Source organism: Mandrillus leucophaeus, unplaced genomic scaffold, assembly GCF_000951045.1.
Source record: "Mandrillus leucophaeus isolate KB7577 unplaced genomic scaffold, Mleu.le_1.0 Scaffold786, whole genome shotgun sequence".
Taxonomy (NCBI): Eukaryota; Metazoa; Chordata; class Mammalia; order Primates; family Cercopithecidae; genus Mandrillus; species Mandrillus leucophaeus.
In genome coordinates this window covers 436537-453555 of record NW_012108541.1, presented here as the reverse complement: position 1 = coordinate 453555, position 17019 = coordinate 436537, and the positions used below count along the sequence as shown (strand labels likewise).

The 17019-nt window shown below is 37.5% G+C and overlaps 1 protein-coding gene across 3 annotated transcripts in view; it reads right to left on the bottom strand.

Annotated features, from left to right (window-relative positions):
* The window catches only part of ERLEC1 (endoplasmic reticulum lectin 1), a 32277-nt gene that overhangs the window by 2292 nt on the left and 12966 nt on the right, over nt 1–17019 (bottom strand). The window contains exons 7-13 of one of the 3 annotated variants that reach the window (XM_011967074.1): nt 14997–15220; nt 14775–14904; nt 8142–8303; nt 7327–7386; nt 3542–3666; nt 2152–2229; nt 1833–1908 (exon numbers count right to left, since the gene is read on the bottom strand). In XM_011967074.1, coding sequence (XP_011822464.1) covers nt 1833–1908; nt 2152–2229; nt 3542–3666; nt 7327–7386; nt 8142–8303; nt 14775–14904; nt 14997–15220 — 855 coding nt within the window. The remainder of the gene's footprint in view (nt 1–1832; nt 1909–2151; nt 2230–3541; nt 3667–7326; nt 7387–8141; nt 8304–14774; nt 14905–14996; nt 15221–17019) is intronic. The other 2 variants (XM_011967075.1, XM_011967076.1) reach the window with 2 other exon arrangements.

Sequence of the window (17019 nt, the reverse complement as noted above, 5' to 3'; positions counted from 1 at the left end):
TGTTAGCCAGGATGGTCTCGATCTCCTGACCTTGTGATCTGCCCGCCTCGGCCTCCCAAAGTGCTGGGATTACAGGCGTGAGCCACCGCGCCCGGCCTGTAAAAATTTCTTAGAACACAAAAAGTGTTAGCTATTAAAGAGGAATAAATGATAAATTGAATTTCATGAAATAAAAAATTTTTGGTCACCAAAAGACATTAGTAAGAAAATGGGGCTGGGTGCAAGTGGCTCACACTGTAATCCCAGCAATTTGGGAGGCCGAGGCGGGCAGATCACCTGAGGTGAGGAGTTGGAGACTAGCCTGGCCAACAAGGTGAAACCCTGTCTCTACTAAAAATACAAAAATTAGCCGCATGTGGTACCATATGCCTGTAATCCCAGCTACTGGGGAGGCAGAGGCAGGACAATTGCTTGAACCCAGGAGGCGGACGGAGGTTGTGGTGAGCCGAGATCGTGCCACTGCACTCCAGCCTGGGTGACAGAGTGAGACTCCATTTCAAAAAAAAAAAACCAAAACCCCAAAATCAGCCAGGCATGGTGGTGCATGCTTGTAGTCTCAGCTACCTGGAAGGCTGAGGCACAAGAATTTCTTAAACTTGGAAGGCAGAGACTGCAGTGAGCCAAGATTGCACCACTGCATTCCAGCCTGTGTGGTGGCTGAGCCTATAATCCCAGCACTTTGGGAGGCCAAGGTGGGAGGATCGCTTGAGTCTAGGAGTTTGAGACCACATGGCCAATATGGCAAGACTCTATCTGTATTTTTTAAAAAAAAAAGAAAGAAAAATGAATAGGCAAGCCACAGACAGAGAAAAAAATATGTGCAATACAAATACAAAGTTAATATCGAGACCTCTGTTAAGACGTGTTGAGAAGTGAGGACCTGAAATGTTCTCAACACATAGAAATAATAAATGCTTGTGGTGATAAATATTCTGAATACCCTGACTGGATCACTACACCTTCTATGGATGTAACAAAGTATCATATGTAACCCATAAACATATACAAATACTATGTATCAATAGAAAAAAAAATAAACAACACAACACCAAACAAAAAGTGTTACACTTAGTCAAAGACTTCAGGCACAAAAATATTATATACTATATGATTCCATTCATGTGGAATCCAAAAAAGAGACAAAACTAATCTACAATGTCATAAATCAGAAAGGAGTATCTTTGAGCAAGGCTAAGTGGTGTTTACTGGAAGGGAGTATGAGAGAACTTTCTGCAGTGACATATCTTGTTTTGGGTGATAGTTACATGGGTATATATAATTGTCAAAACTTTTCACGCTCAACACTTAATATCTGTGGATTTTATTTCATGTAAATTATCTCTCAATAAATAATGTCACAAAAAACCATGTCAACTACTACACAAGTGGTATGTGGACCATATTAAGCCTTGGAGACTACTGAAGGTCCTGCCTAAATTTAATGCAAAAAATTAAAACATGGCGGCCGAGCGCAGTGGCTCACACCTGTAATCCCAGCATTTTGGGAGGCTGAGGTGGGTGGATAACCAGAAGTCAGGAGTTTGAGACCAGCCTGGCCAACATGGTGAAACCCCGTCTCTACTAAAAATACAAAAATTAGCTGGACGTGGTGGTGCGTGCCTGTAATCCCAGCTACACGGGGGGCTGAGGCAGAAGAATCGCTTGAATCCAGGAGGCAGAGGTTGCAGTGAGCTGAGATTGTGCCACTGCACTCCAGCCTGAGCCACAGAGCAAGACTCTGTCTCAAAAAGAAAAAAAAAAAAAAAAGAAAACAAAGAAAAATTAACACAAGGCTCAAAATTGAATTTCTGATTATTTTCTTTTTAACTTACCCCAAGAATATATTGACAGGAGTGAGGCTCTAGCATATATACAGTAACAGCGTGAGGCGAATCTGATTCTTTACACCTAAAACAGAGAGAACTTTAAGGTATTGCCCAAATCATTTAAAGTGAGATCACTGCTAATAGCTGTACTCTTAAAAATCCCATTCAAGTGGACCCTGTATGATTTAATACAATTTTATCAATAATTTAAATAGTATACTTTCGTAATTATTCATAATTATACTTTTTGTTTACATAAAACTTTTGTCCATAGGAAGCAGGTAAAAGAAAAAGGCATATAGCATGATTTGATGGTCTAACTTACTTTAGTTTTACAGTCACCTGTCTTGGTTTGTCAGTTATATCACAAATATCTCCATTTCCATAAAAATGTGACACCATCCTGAATCAGAGAAACACACAAGTTTTATTAAACTAAAATCTCACTAATAGAATAATTGTAATGGGTAAGGTGAGAAGATGGTTAGAGGGATCAGTTTAACATTAGCTAAAAAATAAACCTGACTATATTCTTTAAAAGAGTATTTTTAGGGTTATCTCACAGAGGCAGTCTCTTGGATTCTATAAAGAGAATATAAGAGAGAGAAACTTCATACTGGCTTAGTTAATAATGATTATTTTCAGCTTGCATATTATTTATTTGTATACAAATAATTATGGTTAGATCCCTTCAAAAAATTGTTTTAAAGTTATCAGTTTCCCTAGCCCACTATATTGTTTTGTGAAACAGTTCTTTGCTTCCGTCCTCCATCAAGCTACTCCCATTAAAATACTGTATGTTAGGCACTGTAGTATAGGAGACAAAGCCTAGGCCAAACTGTCAATCTCAAATGAGCAGGATCCAAAGAAAAGCTTCATTTTACCAGTCTAACACTCATGCTTCAACATATATTGTACATGATACCACAACTGTTTTCACATAAAACATATACCTACAAGGATAAGAGAAATCAATCTGTTTAGTATAATAATTAAATGTCTATGTTTTAATTTTGCTGACTTTGACTCTGATCAGCCCAAAAAGTCAGTACACTCTGAAAACAATCCAAATCATCTGTTTTAGGAAGGAAAAGGTAATACCCAAGAAGGAACAAGAAAGAATAATTTAAAACATACTGAGTAAAAGTCTACAAGAAAAGCTAAAGTGTAGTTATTCTTGGGAAATGAGATTAACTTACTGGTGTTTTGACAAGATATACTCATATATCCTAAAACAGATGTGAGGTAGTTTTTAAAAAATAGCCTCAGTTCTAATAGAATTGAGTCATTGTTACTAACAACACCACCACTCTCATTAGTGTACTACCCCCATTGTTAAAGGTAGCAACCCAGGTTTATTGCATGCTATTGTCAGGCATTCTCCTTTACATAAACTACCTCTTAAATGACACAATAATTGTAAGAGGCAAATACCATTAGACATCAAAAGTGACAGAAAAAAAGATTATGTCATTTCTCCAAGGTAGGAAGTGATGAGCCAGCATTTGAATCCAGGTAGTGTGACTCCAAGGACTGTGCTCTGAACTATTACACTGTGTTGCTTCCCCAAGAAAAGAAAACTAACCTAAAAGATGTCCCTTGAAAAAAACTAACCAGGGATTTAACTTAAATGTTTGAATTTTTTTGTTTTTCAATATTTTGAGTTTTAGAAATTCTATTAATTAGCTACAAAGGCAAGTAAAGTGAATCTTTACCTGACTGTCTGGGTACCATCATCTTGAAGATGATAAGCTCTAGCAGTATTCTTCTTAGCCCATTCAATATGCTCTTCTTGGTTCCATGTCCCGACAACCACAGAGGTTTTCCCACTGTCCTTGTCCTAACACAGGAAAAAATATTTGTGATAATGCATGCTTGACATCATCAAGTAGATATTTATGCTGATGACCTGACCTTCTTGTAGGCCAGTCTTTATCTGCACAGTGGATCTATATTTAGGTGTAATGATATTAGTCGAATTCAATGAGTGGAAATTTAAGTACATTATCTTCTTTATTCCTTGCTTCTCTGAATAACGTAACTAATTTCTAGTCAGGCTAGCTCTAAATGTAGTTATTATTGGCTCTTCTATCTCTTTTCTCTTCTACAGATCAGTCCCATCAGTTCTTTCCTGGAGATTTTTCAGCTTTAGACTCTTCCTCTACTTTTTCACTGACAGCAACTCACCCCACAACCAAGGGTTTAATCTCTCATACCTAGATAATACTATCACATACTACTGCAATTCTTAATTCAATCTTTGGCCTCTATCTCTTCCATCGCAGCCTAACTTCATCCTATGCAATGTTATACTGATCTTTCACTATTCATTTGGTACCATACTTATTTCTCTATTGAAATTGTCTATCCAGAAACCCCTTTTCCCATCCTGCTTTTATTATTTTTTTAAACACTAACTACATACTGTCTTATATGTGGACATCCTTCCTTCTTTCTTCTTCCTTTTCCTTCCTACCTCCTTGCATTCCTTTGATTTCTTTCTTCACAATGTATGCCAGAAAACCATGCTGGGCACTAACAGATATCTGGTTAGTAGAATTAAAAACCCTTGGCTGGGCGCGGAGGCTCACACCTGTAATCCCAGCATATTGGGAGGCTGAGGCGGGTGAAATCACCTGAGGTCGGGAGTTCAAGACCGGCCTGACCAACATGGAGAAACTACTCTACTAAAAATACAAAATTAGCCGGGCGTGCTGGCACATGCCCATAATCCCAGCTACTCGGGAGGCTGAGGCAGGAGAATCGCTTGAACTCGGGAGGCAGAGGTTGCAGTGAGCCGAGATTGCGCCATTGCACTCTAGCCTGAGCAATAAGAGGGAAACTCCATCTCAAACCAAACCAAACCAAACCAAAACAAAAAACCCCTATGGTGGCAAAGAAAACAAGCAGGGCCAATGCCCAGTAGAGCTTAATGCCTAATTTAAGAGACAGCTAATAACATTTGGTTTTAGCCACTAGAATAAGTTCCTGGATAGGCCGAAATTAGAGCCGCAAAGTGAAGTGTTTGAGGTTGGATATGGAGCCAGACTGCCTGGGTCTGAATTCTAGTTTCCCCAGTTACTACCTATTTGACCTTAGGCAAGTTATTGAACCTTTATTTCTGTTTCCTCATCTTGGAATAACAACCACTTCTTAAAGGTTGTTATGAATATTAAAAGAATATGTGTAAAGTACATAGTGCCTGGCATACAGTGAGCACCCTATTTGCTAGTTACTATTACTTTTAGTATCTCTCTAAATACCAAACACAGTTCCCTAGAAAGTTCCAGGTTATACAACCTTGGCTAAAATAAGTTTCATAAAACCTAGTGTTGGCAAGTGTATAGGAATGTAGCCATTGTTTATGGGAGTGTAAACTGGTCTAACTCTGGAAGGCAATTTTCCAGTATGCAGATACTTTGACCAAGGAAGTCTGTTGACAGAAATGTCCCTTATGAATATACTTGCAAAAGTATAGCAACAGAACTATTTTTAAATGTTGACTAAAACATATCACAGCAAAAACTGGAAACAACTTAAACGTCCATTAGCAGAGGTCTGGTTAAATACACTGTGGTACAGACATAATCCTCTGTACCTGCTGAAAAGAGTGAAATTGAGTGTTGCTGACATGGAGCAATCTCCAAGATACTAAGTGAAAAGAACAAGTGGCAGAACAGTGCATGATCCCTTCTCTATAAATAAAAAAGTTATACCAACATCTATACATATGCATTTTTTTTTTTGGTGGAGGGCAATGAAAATGTTAACAGTAATTAAACTTTTTTAAGAAGTGGTATGATGGCAGAGGAGACAGATACTTCTCATTTAAAATTTCTGGCATACATTTCTTTAAGAAACTTACCAGGTATTATAAGGGTTGTAGTTTGATGATACCCTTTTTCTGTACTGTTATTAAAAAAACAAACACCTGCAAAGTAGCAGGAATAAATGGAAAGAATACCTAAATGAAACCCCTTAGGTTTAAGTGAAAACAAAACAAAACAAAAAACAAACCCAACACATCCTAGTCTATGGATGTCTCATTCATTTTGGAAGATGTAAATGTGGAAGGTGAACTGACAATCTGTCCCAGTATGATCTATCTTGGAATTTGAGATCAGTTCAAAACATGATGAGTGGGCAAATACACACTTTTCTATTTTGGGTATTACTTTCTTTTTTAGATAATAAAAATGGCCTTTTAAAGCAGCTAGGTTCATACTCATTAATTAAAGCTTGTCTTCAATACCTAGCAGTTTACTTTACTAAACAAAGTATAAGTAGGACAAATAACATAACTGGAACTTGAACCTCAGAATTTAAGCAGGCTAGCTCAAGTATGGGAAAATATGCTGAGTTATAAAACTATAAATAAAAGTAAGAATAAGAACTCAAAAAGTTTAATCTTAAAACTTATTTTAAACTTAGATGATATGGTATTTTCTTTTTTAAACATTTTTAAAATTTTTTGTAGAGATGGCATTTTGCTCTCTTGCTCAGGCTGGTCTTGAACTCCTGGCCTCAAGTGATCCTCCTGCCTTGGCCTCCCAAAGCGTTTAGATTACAGGCATGAGCCACTATGCCTGGCCCAGGGTATCTTATTCTTTTGGCTGAGAAACTTGCTGTATTTACCCAATTTTTGTAACCCTAGTGATAATGTATGATCTTACCATTTATTTTCTTTCTTTTTTGTTTTTTTGAGGAGTCTCGCTTTTTTGAGACAGAGTCTCGCTCTGTTGCCCAAGCTGGAGTGCAGTGGCATGATTTTGGCTCACTGCAACCTCTGCCTCCCGGGTTCCAGTGATTCTCCTGCCTGAGCCTCCCGAGTAGCTGGAATTACAGGCATGCACCTGGCTAATTTTTGTATTTTTAGTAGTAGAGATGGGGTTTTACCATGTTGGCCAGGCTGGTCTTGAACTCCGGACCTCAGGTGATCAGCCCACCTTGGCCTCCTAAAGTGCTGGGAATATAGGTGTGAGCCACCGTGCCCAGCCTCATTTTCTTAATTATTTTTTTGAGATGGAGTCTCACTCTGTCACCCAGGTTGCAGTGCTGTGTTGCAGTCTTGGCTCACTGCAACCTCCTCCGCCTCCCAAGTTCAAGTGATCCTCCCACCTCAGCCTCCTGAGTAGCTAGGATTACAGGCGTGCAGCACCACTCCCGGCTAATTCATTTTCTTAATTTAAAGATGAGTTATAAGAATGATTAATTTCTTGATCAAAGCTAAAGAGGTATAGCCACAACAGCTCATTATTCTACTAGGCTCATAGTAATACAAGCATGTAAGTAATTAATAAGCAATATCACTTTAAGGTTACTGATTTGGTTAACGCCAAATGTTCTATTTTCCAAAATTTGGAGATACTTTGATTATACTAATCATATTAAAATCATCTCATAATTAAAAGTTACACCATTCCCCCTTTTTTTTCTACAATAGATTTTTAAAACTTTAAACCATCTAGTGGTAGAATGACATATAAATGCTATTCTATACCTCATGGTATTGATGTACATGTTTGCCATAGCAGAATTCATATTTCCACCAACCAACACCCTAAAAAAAAGAAAACATATTAGATCAAGTTAAGCACTGGGCCTCTCTCAATAATGCCACATGATAGTAATAGAAATACATGTTATTTTTAAAACCTGTAAAAGCAATAGTACGGCTGAATATTAAAATAAAACATTACTGAGAAATTAAAGACAAATACAGAGAATATGCACTATCTTGGTAAAATTTTAAATACAATAAAACAAAAATTCCTTTAGTAACTGTATTTCCCACTGGTGCTAATAGTCAGGGTCAAAATTTTTAACTTTGTAAAGGGAGATGTTGGCTGGGTGCAGTAGATCACACCTGTAATCCCAGCACTTTGGGAGGCTGAGGCAGGATGATTGCTTAAGCCCAGGAGTTTGAGATCAGCCTGGGTAACATAGTGACACCCTGTCTCTAATTTTTTTTTTTTAAAGGGAGATGTTAATTCTAGTTTGAAATGTGATTGCTACATAACCAAAATGTGGGATATACAATCACATGCTCGTTCTAGCAATCAACAAGAATCACATATGATTGCCAGAGAAAAGGTCAAATTTTTACCTTGTGAAATAAAGAACATAAAAGCTATGGATTAGATTATAGACACGTGGGGAAATGAGACTGCAGAAAGAAAATGTTCTTTGAGGATGACAGGATCCTGTCATTTCTCTATAGAAAAAAATCCTTTTCAGTGCTGTTGATGCACCAATGACCATACCTGGCAGGTAAAGTTGTAAAATAAATATTTAAATGGAAGATTTACTTCTCACCCCATGAAAGCAGTAAGAACCACTAAGAAACTCTTTTATGAGCTGGTCATCTGTCAATTTGGATATGTGGGTTGTCCCAACAGTGAGGATTGGCTGAGAGCCAATAGCAATGGACTTGTGGATCGCTGGAAATCTCTCTTCTTTTGTTGATTGCAAATCTTCCTAAAATTAAACACACACATCTTTAAGGGTTTCCATGCCACACTTAATTTTTTTTTTTTCAGTTATGGCTTAAGTTATTATTTTTAAACTGCAGAAAATTTGAAAAATAAATTGTCCACTTGATTTTAATACATTTTAAGGTAATGGACTTTGCAGCACTTAGCATAGGGAAAGCTCTAGACGAATGTTAGTTCCATCTATCAGTTAGGACCATCCTAAACATTAAGGGATAATTTCCATTTCATATATTTTGTCTCATTCTTCTTCTTTTCTTTATTTTTGAGATGGAGTCTTGCTCTGTCGCCCAGGCTGGAGTACACTTGTGCGGTCTCAGCTCACTGCAACCTCTGCTTCCTGGGTTCAAGCAATTCTCCTGCCTCAGCCTCCCAAGTAGCTAGGATTACAGGAGCCTGCCACCACACCTGGCATATTTTTTTTTTCCAGTACAGATGGGGTTTCACCATGTTGGTCAGGCTCGTTTCATCCTGATCTCAGGTGATCTGCCCACCTTGGCCTCCCAAAGTGCTGGGATTATAGGCATGAGCCACCGCACCCAACCTTGTTTCATTTTTCTTAATAAATACTTTGCTCTACTTGCTAAGCTCTGTGTCCCTACATTGGTTTTGGAAAATGTGGTCACTAAGGGTAAATAAAGAATAACAAACAGGGTAAAGAGAGCTGGGTTCGAATAAATATGCATATTAGTTACAATTATTAAAATATAACAGCAGCATGCCTGTAATCCCAGCTACTTGGGAAGCTGAGGCATGAGAATCTCTTGAACCTGGGAGGTGGAGGTTGCAGTAAGCTGAGTTCACACCACTACACTCCAGCTTGGGTGACAGAGCGAGACTGTGTTTCAAAGAAAAAAAAAAGGCAATAAGGGTGCAGAGAACAGGAGACTCAGAGAGGAAGAGGTGGCTCAAATAGGCTTTGACTAAGAACTGAAATATGAAGACTTCACAAAGAGAAAAACCCTCAATCAATTCTTGAAACATGAATAATAATTTGTGATTTATGTGTTTATCTGTGTGTTCTGTGACTATGTGTGTATATATGCATATAGACTTGAGGAAGAGGTAAAACCAAAGATGTGGGGGTGTGATATTTAAAACTAAAGAGATAAGCAGGTGCTATATGGTAGAAAAGTAAATGCTGAGAGATTTGGACATTATTTTATAGGATTTAGGCAAAGATGTGCTGTGATGATATTTTTTAGTATATATGGTAGAAAAGTAAATGCTGAGATATTTGGACATTATTTTATAGGATTTAGGCAAAGATGTGCTGTGATGATATTTTTAAGTATTACTTCAGCAGTGGCAAGGAAGAAGGAATAGTAGGGACAAATCTAGAGGGAGAGAGTCAAGTTAGGAGTTACAGTAACCCAGGTGAGAGATGAAGAGAATCTAAAGTAAGGGAGTGACAGGGTTGGATGTAGAGAAAAGGATAGCTATTATTAAAGAGGTTAATACATTAGGATCTGGTGGTTAAATGCGTATTGACTGGCAAGGAAATGAATCTAGACTAGAATTTAAAAAGTGAGTGCACCTATTATAAATGAATAATTTATAAAAATTTAGATAGTACATGGGTTCCCAATAAATACATGGTGGATACTATGTCTCCTTTTTCACTTGCTGTAGTTACCGTTAACCAACTACGGTTCTTTTGCTTCTATTTCAGCTTGTAGGAGTCAGTGGACAGTTACTCCAGAAAGCAATGAACTTATTCTCTCTTCCTCCCAATATTAGGAAAAATAAGGACTGTCAAGATGTTGTCTTATTTTTTGAAAGGTCTTTGAACTTTATTGTATACCTTTTTCCACATTCAGAGCCTACTATATTTTGGCATTATTTTAGGTGCTCAGTATTAAAAATCAAGCAAATATAGCCATTACTCCAAAGGAGTGAGGGTCTAACAGACTAAACTAATAACCTGGGGTTAACGAACCCTCTGTTAAGGTTAATGAAGAAAAACAATAATGCTGCATAGTGAAACCAGAAGCTGAGATAAGGGGAAGAGGTAGCAAGAATAGAAGCATGACCTTTTATTACTACTTCTGTACAGAACATCCATTTTCATTTTTAAGGAAAATTATTCTAATAAAAATAGGATGGTAGTTTATATAATAGAGTAGAAAATTCATTAAATGGACTGCTAATAGTCCAGTAATCTCTCAATTAATATAATAGGCAGAACATCAAGCCAAAACTCTGATAGCCAGATTTGTATTTTTGTTTATAAAAGAAAAAAATTCTTTATCTGTATGGTAAATGCTGACCTCACACTTAAGAGGCAAACCATATGCCAAATACACATTTTCAAAAGAAAAGTTATGTGTAACATTTATAGAAAAGTGATTCTGAAATAAAGATGATCAGTTTTAAGTAACTACTCATCCTACAGTATCAACTAAGATTTTCATATGGCACATGTACCCTAAAGATACTAAGTATCAACATCATTGATCATCAGAGAAAAGCAAATCAAAACTACAATGAGATGTCATCTGACTCCAGTTAAAATGGCTTTTATCCAAAAGACAGGCAATAAGAAATGCTAGCAAGGATGTGGAGAAAGGGAACCCTTGTACACTGTTGGTGGGAATGTAAAGTAGTACAAACACTATAGAGAACAGTTTGGAGCTTTCTCAAAAAACTAAACATAGAGTTATTGTAAGATCCAGCAATCCCACTGCTGGGTCTATATCCAAAAGAAAGGAAATCAGTATACTGAAGAGGTATCTGCACTTCCATGTTTGTTGCAGCACTGTTCACAACAGCCAACATTTGGAAACAACCTAAGGGTCCATCAACAGATGAATGGATAAAGAAAATGTAGGGTTGCCCAGGTGCAGTGGTTCACACCTGTAATCCTAGCGCTTTGGGAGGACAAGGCAGGAGGAGTGCTTGAGCTCAGAAGTTTGAAACCAGCTTGGGCAACACAGCGAGACCCTTTCTCTATTAAAAAAAATTATTTACAAAAGGGGTACATATATACAATGGAGTACTATGCAGCCATAAATAAAAATAAGATCCTGTTGCTGGGTGTGGTAGCTCATGCCTATAATCCCAGCACTTTGGGGCGCTGAGGTGGGCAGATCATCTGAGGTCAGGAGTTCGAGACCAGCTTGCCCAACATGGTGAAACCCCGTCTCTACTAAAAATACAAAAATTAGCTGGGCATGGTGGTAGGCGCCTGTAATCCCAGCTACTTAGGAGGCTGAGGCAGGAGAATCACTTGAACCCGGCAGTTAGAGGTTGGAGTGAGCGGAGATGGCACCACTGCACTCCAGCCTGGGCAAAAGAGTTAGACTCCATCTCCAAAAAAAAAAAAAAAAAATTAGATCCTGTCATTTGCAACAACATGGATGGAATTGGAGATCATTATGTTAAGTTAAATAAGCCAGGCAGAGAAAAACATCCCATGTTCTCACTTATTTATGGGATCTAAAAATCAAAACAATTGAATCCATGGAGATAGAGAGTAGAAGGATGGTTACCATAGGCTGGGAAGGGTAGTGGGAGGTTGTGGAGGAGGTGGGGATGGTTAATGGGTACAAAAAAAACCCTTAGAATGAATAAGACCTACCACTTGATAGAACAACAGGGTGACTATAGTCAATAATACTAAAAGAGTATAATTGGATTGTTTGTAACACAAAGGACAAATGCTTGAGGGGATGGATACCTCATTCTCCAAGATGTGATTATTATGCATTGCATATCTGTATCAAAGTATCTCACGTACCCGGCCACACGTGGTGGCTCATGCCTGAAATCCCAGCACTGTGGAAGGCTGAGGTAAGCAGATCACTTGAGGCCAGGAGTTTGAGACCCACCTGGGCAACATGGCACAACCCCGTCTCTACTAAAACAAAATAAGAATTAGCTGGGCAAGGTGGCACATGCCTAGAGTCCCAGCTACTCAGGAGGCCAAGGCACAAGAAGCACTTGAACCCTGGATATGAAGGTTACAGTGAGCCAAGATCGTGCCACAGTGAGCCAAGACTTCGCCACAGCACTCCAGCTTAGAGGGAAGAGTGAGACTCTGTCTCAAAAACAACAACAACAACAACAACAAAAGAGTATATGTAAAATATCTCATGTACTCCATAAATATATATACCTGCTATGTACCACAAAAATTAGAAATTAAAAAAAAATGCTGAGTATTTTTATTTTATTTTATTTTATTTTTTTGTTGAGGTGGAGTCTTGCTTTGTCACCCAGGCTGGAGTGCAGTGGTGCAATCTCGGCTCACTGTGACCTCCACTGCTCAGGTTTGAGTAATTCTTGTGCCTCATCCTCCCAAGTAGCTGGGACTGCAGGTATGCATTACCGTGCCTGGCTAATTTTTTTGTATTTTTAGTAGAGATGGGGTTCCATGTTGGCCAGGCTAGTCTTGAACTCCTGACCGCAAGTGATCTGCCTGCCTCAGCCTCCCAAAGTGCTGGGATTACAGGCGTGGGCCATGTGCCTGGCCTCTGCTAAATATTTTTAAAGCATTATCATCTGTAGGTTAAAAAAATTCAATTTTTCTCGACTGGCAGATTAAACACATTAATTAATTAATTTTGAGATAGGGTCTTACCCTTTTTACCCAGGTTGAGTGCAACCTTGAATTCCTGGGCTCAAGTGATCCTCCCACTTCAGCCTGCTGCTACAGCTATATGCTATCACGACTTTTATATCACTGGCTGATTTTTTAAAATTTTTTGTAGAGACAGGGTTTTAGTTGCCTAGTTTGGTCTTCAACTCCTGGCTTCAAGCGATCCTCCTGCCTCAGCCTCCCAAAGTATTGGGATTATAGGCATGAGCCACCAAGCCCAGACTAAACACATTATTTAAAGAGAAGTAAACTGGCATTTTTTCCTCGAAGAGTAATGAAAGCTGGGATTTATGAAGCATTTTGATTGAGCTAACTTTTAAGTATGTGCCAGTATACTTTACTATCAAAGGGAAGACCAGAAGAAAATTCTAGCCCAAATCTTTTAAAATAGCATTTCAAATTAAACTGTGGAATTAATCACCTTTTCCTCCCATCAGAATGGCAGTGTTGGTCACAACATCCACAGAGAGTCCAGTAATACTTTTGCAAAAGTACTCAAGAGGAAGGGAAGAAACAAGCCTTGCAGCCAAGTATTAGTTTCCTCTGCCTTCTGGTTTAATGTAACACCCATAGGTAAAACAACCAGTCTTAGCCATGTAAGTGCTATGATGGAGGACTGAATGAAATACAAGACCACAGAAGAGGAAGTAGTTATCTCTTTCTGGGTTAATCCACTGGAAGTTTTGGCTCATTTCTAAAGGAAGTAACATTGGAATCACATCTTCAAGCATAAGTAGAAGTTCATGAGCAGAAGGGGTGGGAGGAGACAATGCAAGAGAAGAAGAAAACAGTATGCTGAAAGTCAAGGAGGGCTGGGTGTGGTGGCACACGCTTGTGATCTCAGCACTTTGGGAGGCAGAGGCAGGAGAATCACTTGAACTCGGGAGGCGGAGACTGCAGTAAGCCTAGATCACGCCACTGCATTCCAGACTGGGTGACAGAGCAGAACTCCGTGGTACTTTTAAGAAACTCTAAGTGGTTCAAAACAGCTGGGATAAAGGGAATGGTGATGAAAGATGAGGCTGAAGTCAGACCACAAAGGGGTTTGTATTACATGAGTGATGATTCTATCCTGAAATGTATTATGTGTTAACTACCAAGAGATTAAACACATAATCAAAGGGTGATTTCAGAAACAGCATTTTATCAGCTGTGTGGGAAGAATTAGAAAGGGGATGTGTTAAGAGACAAGTTTCTGGTTCCAGGAAATAATGAGGTCCTGAACTAATGACAGGATGGATTTGAAAAGCCTTTAGAAGATAACACTGATGCCTTTTAGTGAATGATTAGAGTTAGAGATAAATGAAGAGATACAGGTAAGAAAAATGACTTAGGTTTCTAATTGGTCAATTGGGTAGAACACAGGAGAAGGCAAGAAAAGGGTCAGCATGAAAGAGAAAAAAATGATGAGTGTGAGATTATTAAAAATGTTTATGGCTATGCCCAGTAGGCAGATGAAAATGGAAGACAGTATATTAAACTGGGGAGGCAGTGCACAGAAGTGGTTAAAAGGGCAGCAATGAGCTGAAGAATTAATAATGTATTAGGAGATACAGATCGAGTTTTAGTCTATTTTTTCAAGAGAGTTAGCTGGGACAAATACCTAAAAATTAAATTATAATGAGTAGGATGTCAAACTTTAAAATACAAAATTATGAATATAAGAGAATATTAAAATAGCTTGAGTAGTACTAGAATAAGGAAAAGGATTAAAATCAATGAAAAATGAAATTCAAAAGGTTGGGCCAGTAAAACAAATTACTACTATTATACTACAGAAATCATTAAAATATTGACATATGCTCTGAAATTTTAAAAATGAAGCACTGAAAAGCTATCATTAGACAATTCTCATACCTCTTTATTTCTCCTAAAAGGCACCCTTAGTATTTCTTCCTGCTGCTCCAACTGCCTCAGGGTGAGGGGCTTAAATGGCGATCCTGGCAGTGATTGACAAAATATGTCATTCACAGGAGATGCTCTGAACCTATTCAGTAGGAACAAAGCATTAAAGCTATGCACAGAACACTTTAAAGCATGTGTGCATTTTATGTTTAAAATATTAAATGCACATCCTACCTATATTTAGGATGACTGCACAAGAGTGGTGTCAAAATGACAACTTCATATTCACAAGTTGTAACTTCAGCTACTGAAAGAATTTCATGCTTAGATTCAGGATGACATATGTACATCACAGTACTTGATCTGGGCCGGTTCTGTTTCAAACTACAAGGTGTACCATTTCCCATTCCCACAGGATAGTATGGTGTCATCTGACCTTCGATATTTTTAGTGGGAATCTTAAAAAAAAGAGTATAAGACAGACTTTTAATTAGACATGGAAATGGGACTAAGGATGGGAGAGGAACTTATTATTCTGAAAGGAAGAAAACTATACATTTTACTTATTAACTGAAAGGTAATATTCCTATATTTTAAGTTCTCCCTCTAATATTATTTTGATTCATAAGTTTTTATTTGAGCAAATATGTATTTTCAGAGCTAGTTTAATACAGCAAAAAGATTATTTGGTGCCAAAATTAACATGTTAAGTAAAAGTACATTTATATAAAGGGCCACAAAATAATGATTAATATGAATTATTCTCAACAGTTCTAAAGAAAGAGACTAAGATAAAATATAGAAACTTACTATACTGGGCTGCTCAGAGCTTTCTTCTCTAAACTCTTGGTGAATGTTACAGTTTAGATTCGACAGGTCTGAAGGCTGATTTGCCAAAAAATAGGGTTGTATAGTAAAACACTGTATTCTAAAACAGAAGTTTAAATACAGTGCTGACTGGTTCATCAGTCTGCTTACTCTTCTTCCCCGTTTTTCATATTAACAGCAATACTAGCCAGCATGTAAACTCCTATATAAATCTACTCAAGGCCAGCAAAAGACAAATTAAGAAATTTTCATGGAATGAAGGAATAAAGGATAGAACTTGAGAAGACAAGGATCACTAACAAGTTAGCTCCCATACTTTTCTCTACATAAACACAAGAAAAATCTACTGTAAGAACTTTAAAAAAAGTCACTGTTTATAGTATCTCCAAGCAAGCTCTTTGGAGGCAGGGATCTCATCTTCTATCACTTTAGTACCCTGTCAGCACTATGTCCAAAACCAGCAATAAATAAATGTTTTCAGGAAAAAAGGTTTTGAGATTTCCTTATATGTATGTGATTTTTAAGCCAGTGTCTACAATTAGAAAATCCTGGGTTCAAATCCAAGCTTTAAATTTACTAGATTTATGACTTTGAATAAATTTCAGTTTTTGTCATTTGTAAAAGTAGAATAATAATATACAGTCGTGCACTGCATAATGACGTTTTGGTCAACAATGGACCTTATATAAGACAGTGGCCCCATAAGATTATAATGGAGCATATACAGAAATCTGATATATTGCATTTGATATTTGCATTGCGGTAGCGGAAATAACTGCTATTCAGTAATGGTAATGAGAACTTGGTTTTCCATGGGAAAAAAACATAAATAAAAATATACATACCATGTAGGTCTGTGTAAGTACACTCTATTATGCTCGCACAATAATAATAAAATCACCTAACCACATAATTCTCATAATGCACCTCCACTGTTAAGCGATTCATGACTGTATATTAAAAGGTTTTTGGAAGAATTAAACATTAGCTTTTGTTACATGTCTGGCAGTGTCTAGCTTATAAACTGGGGCTCAAAAAGTAGTTTTCTTCCCTTACCATTTTCTTCCTCTTCCTTTCTCATTTTACACTTTGAATTCCATCTTTTGCTGTCTTCCAGAGTCACAGTAAATAACTATTTTAATCTCAAAGGTAGTCTGTAAAATTAAAATCTTTTAAAACAGCAATGCTATGTGTGTCTATGCTTAGCTTATCAAGTCTTTCCAAAGCTACCCTTTTAAGTTATAGGCATCACTTTTAAGTAATTTTCAAGGCCTTTGCCATTTTACTTTACTTCTAAAAAAAGTCTCAGTATGGTATTAAGCCATTTATGGAAATATCCTCTATTAATAAGTTATTTTTTAAAAAACTCTATAAACATTTTTGGGATTTAAAAATTGTGATTAGGTTTCCTGAGGAATTACTCTTTTTA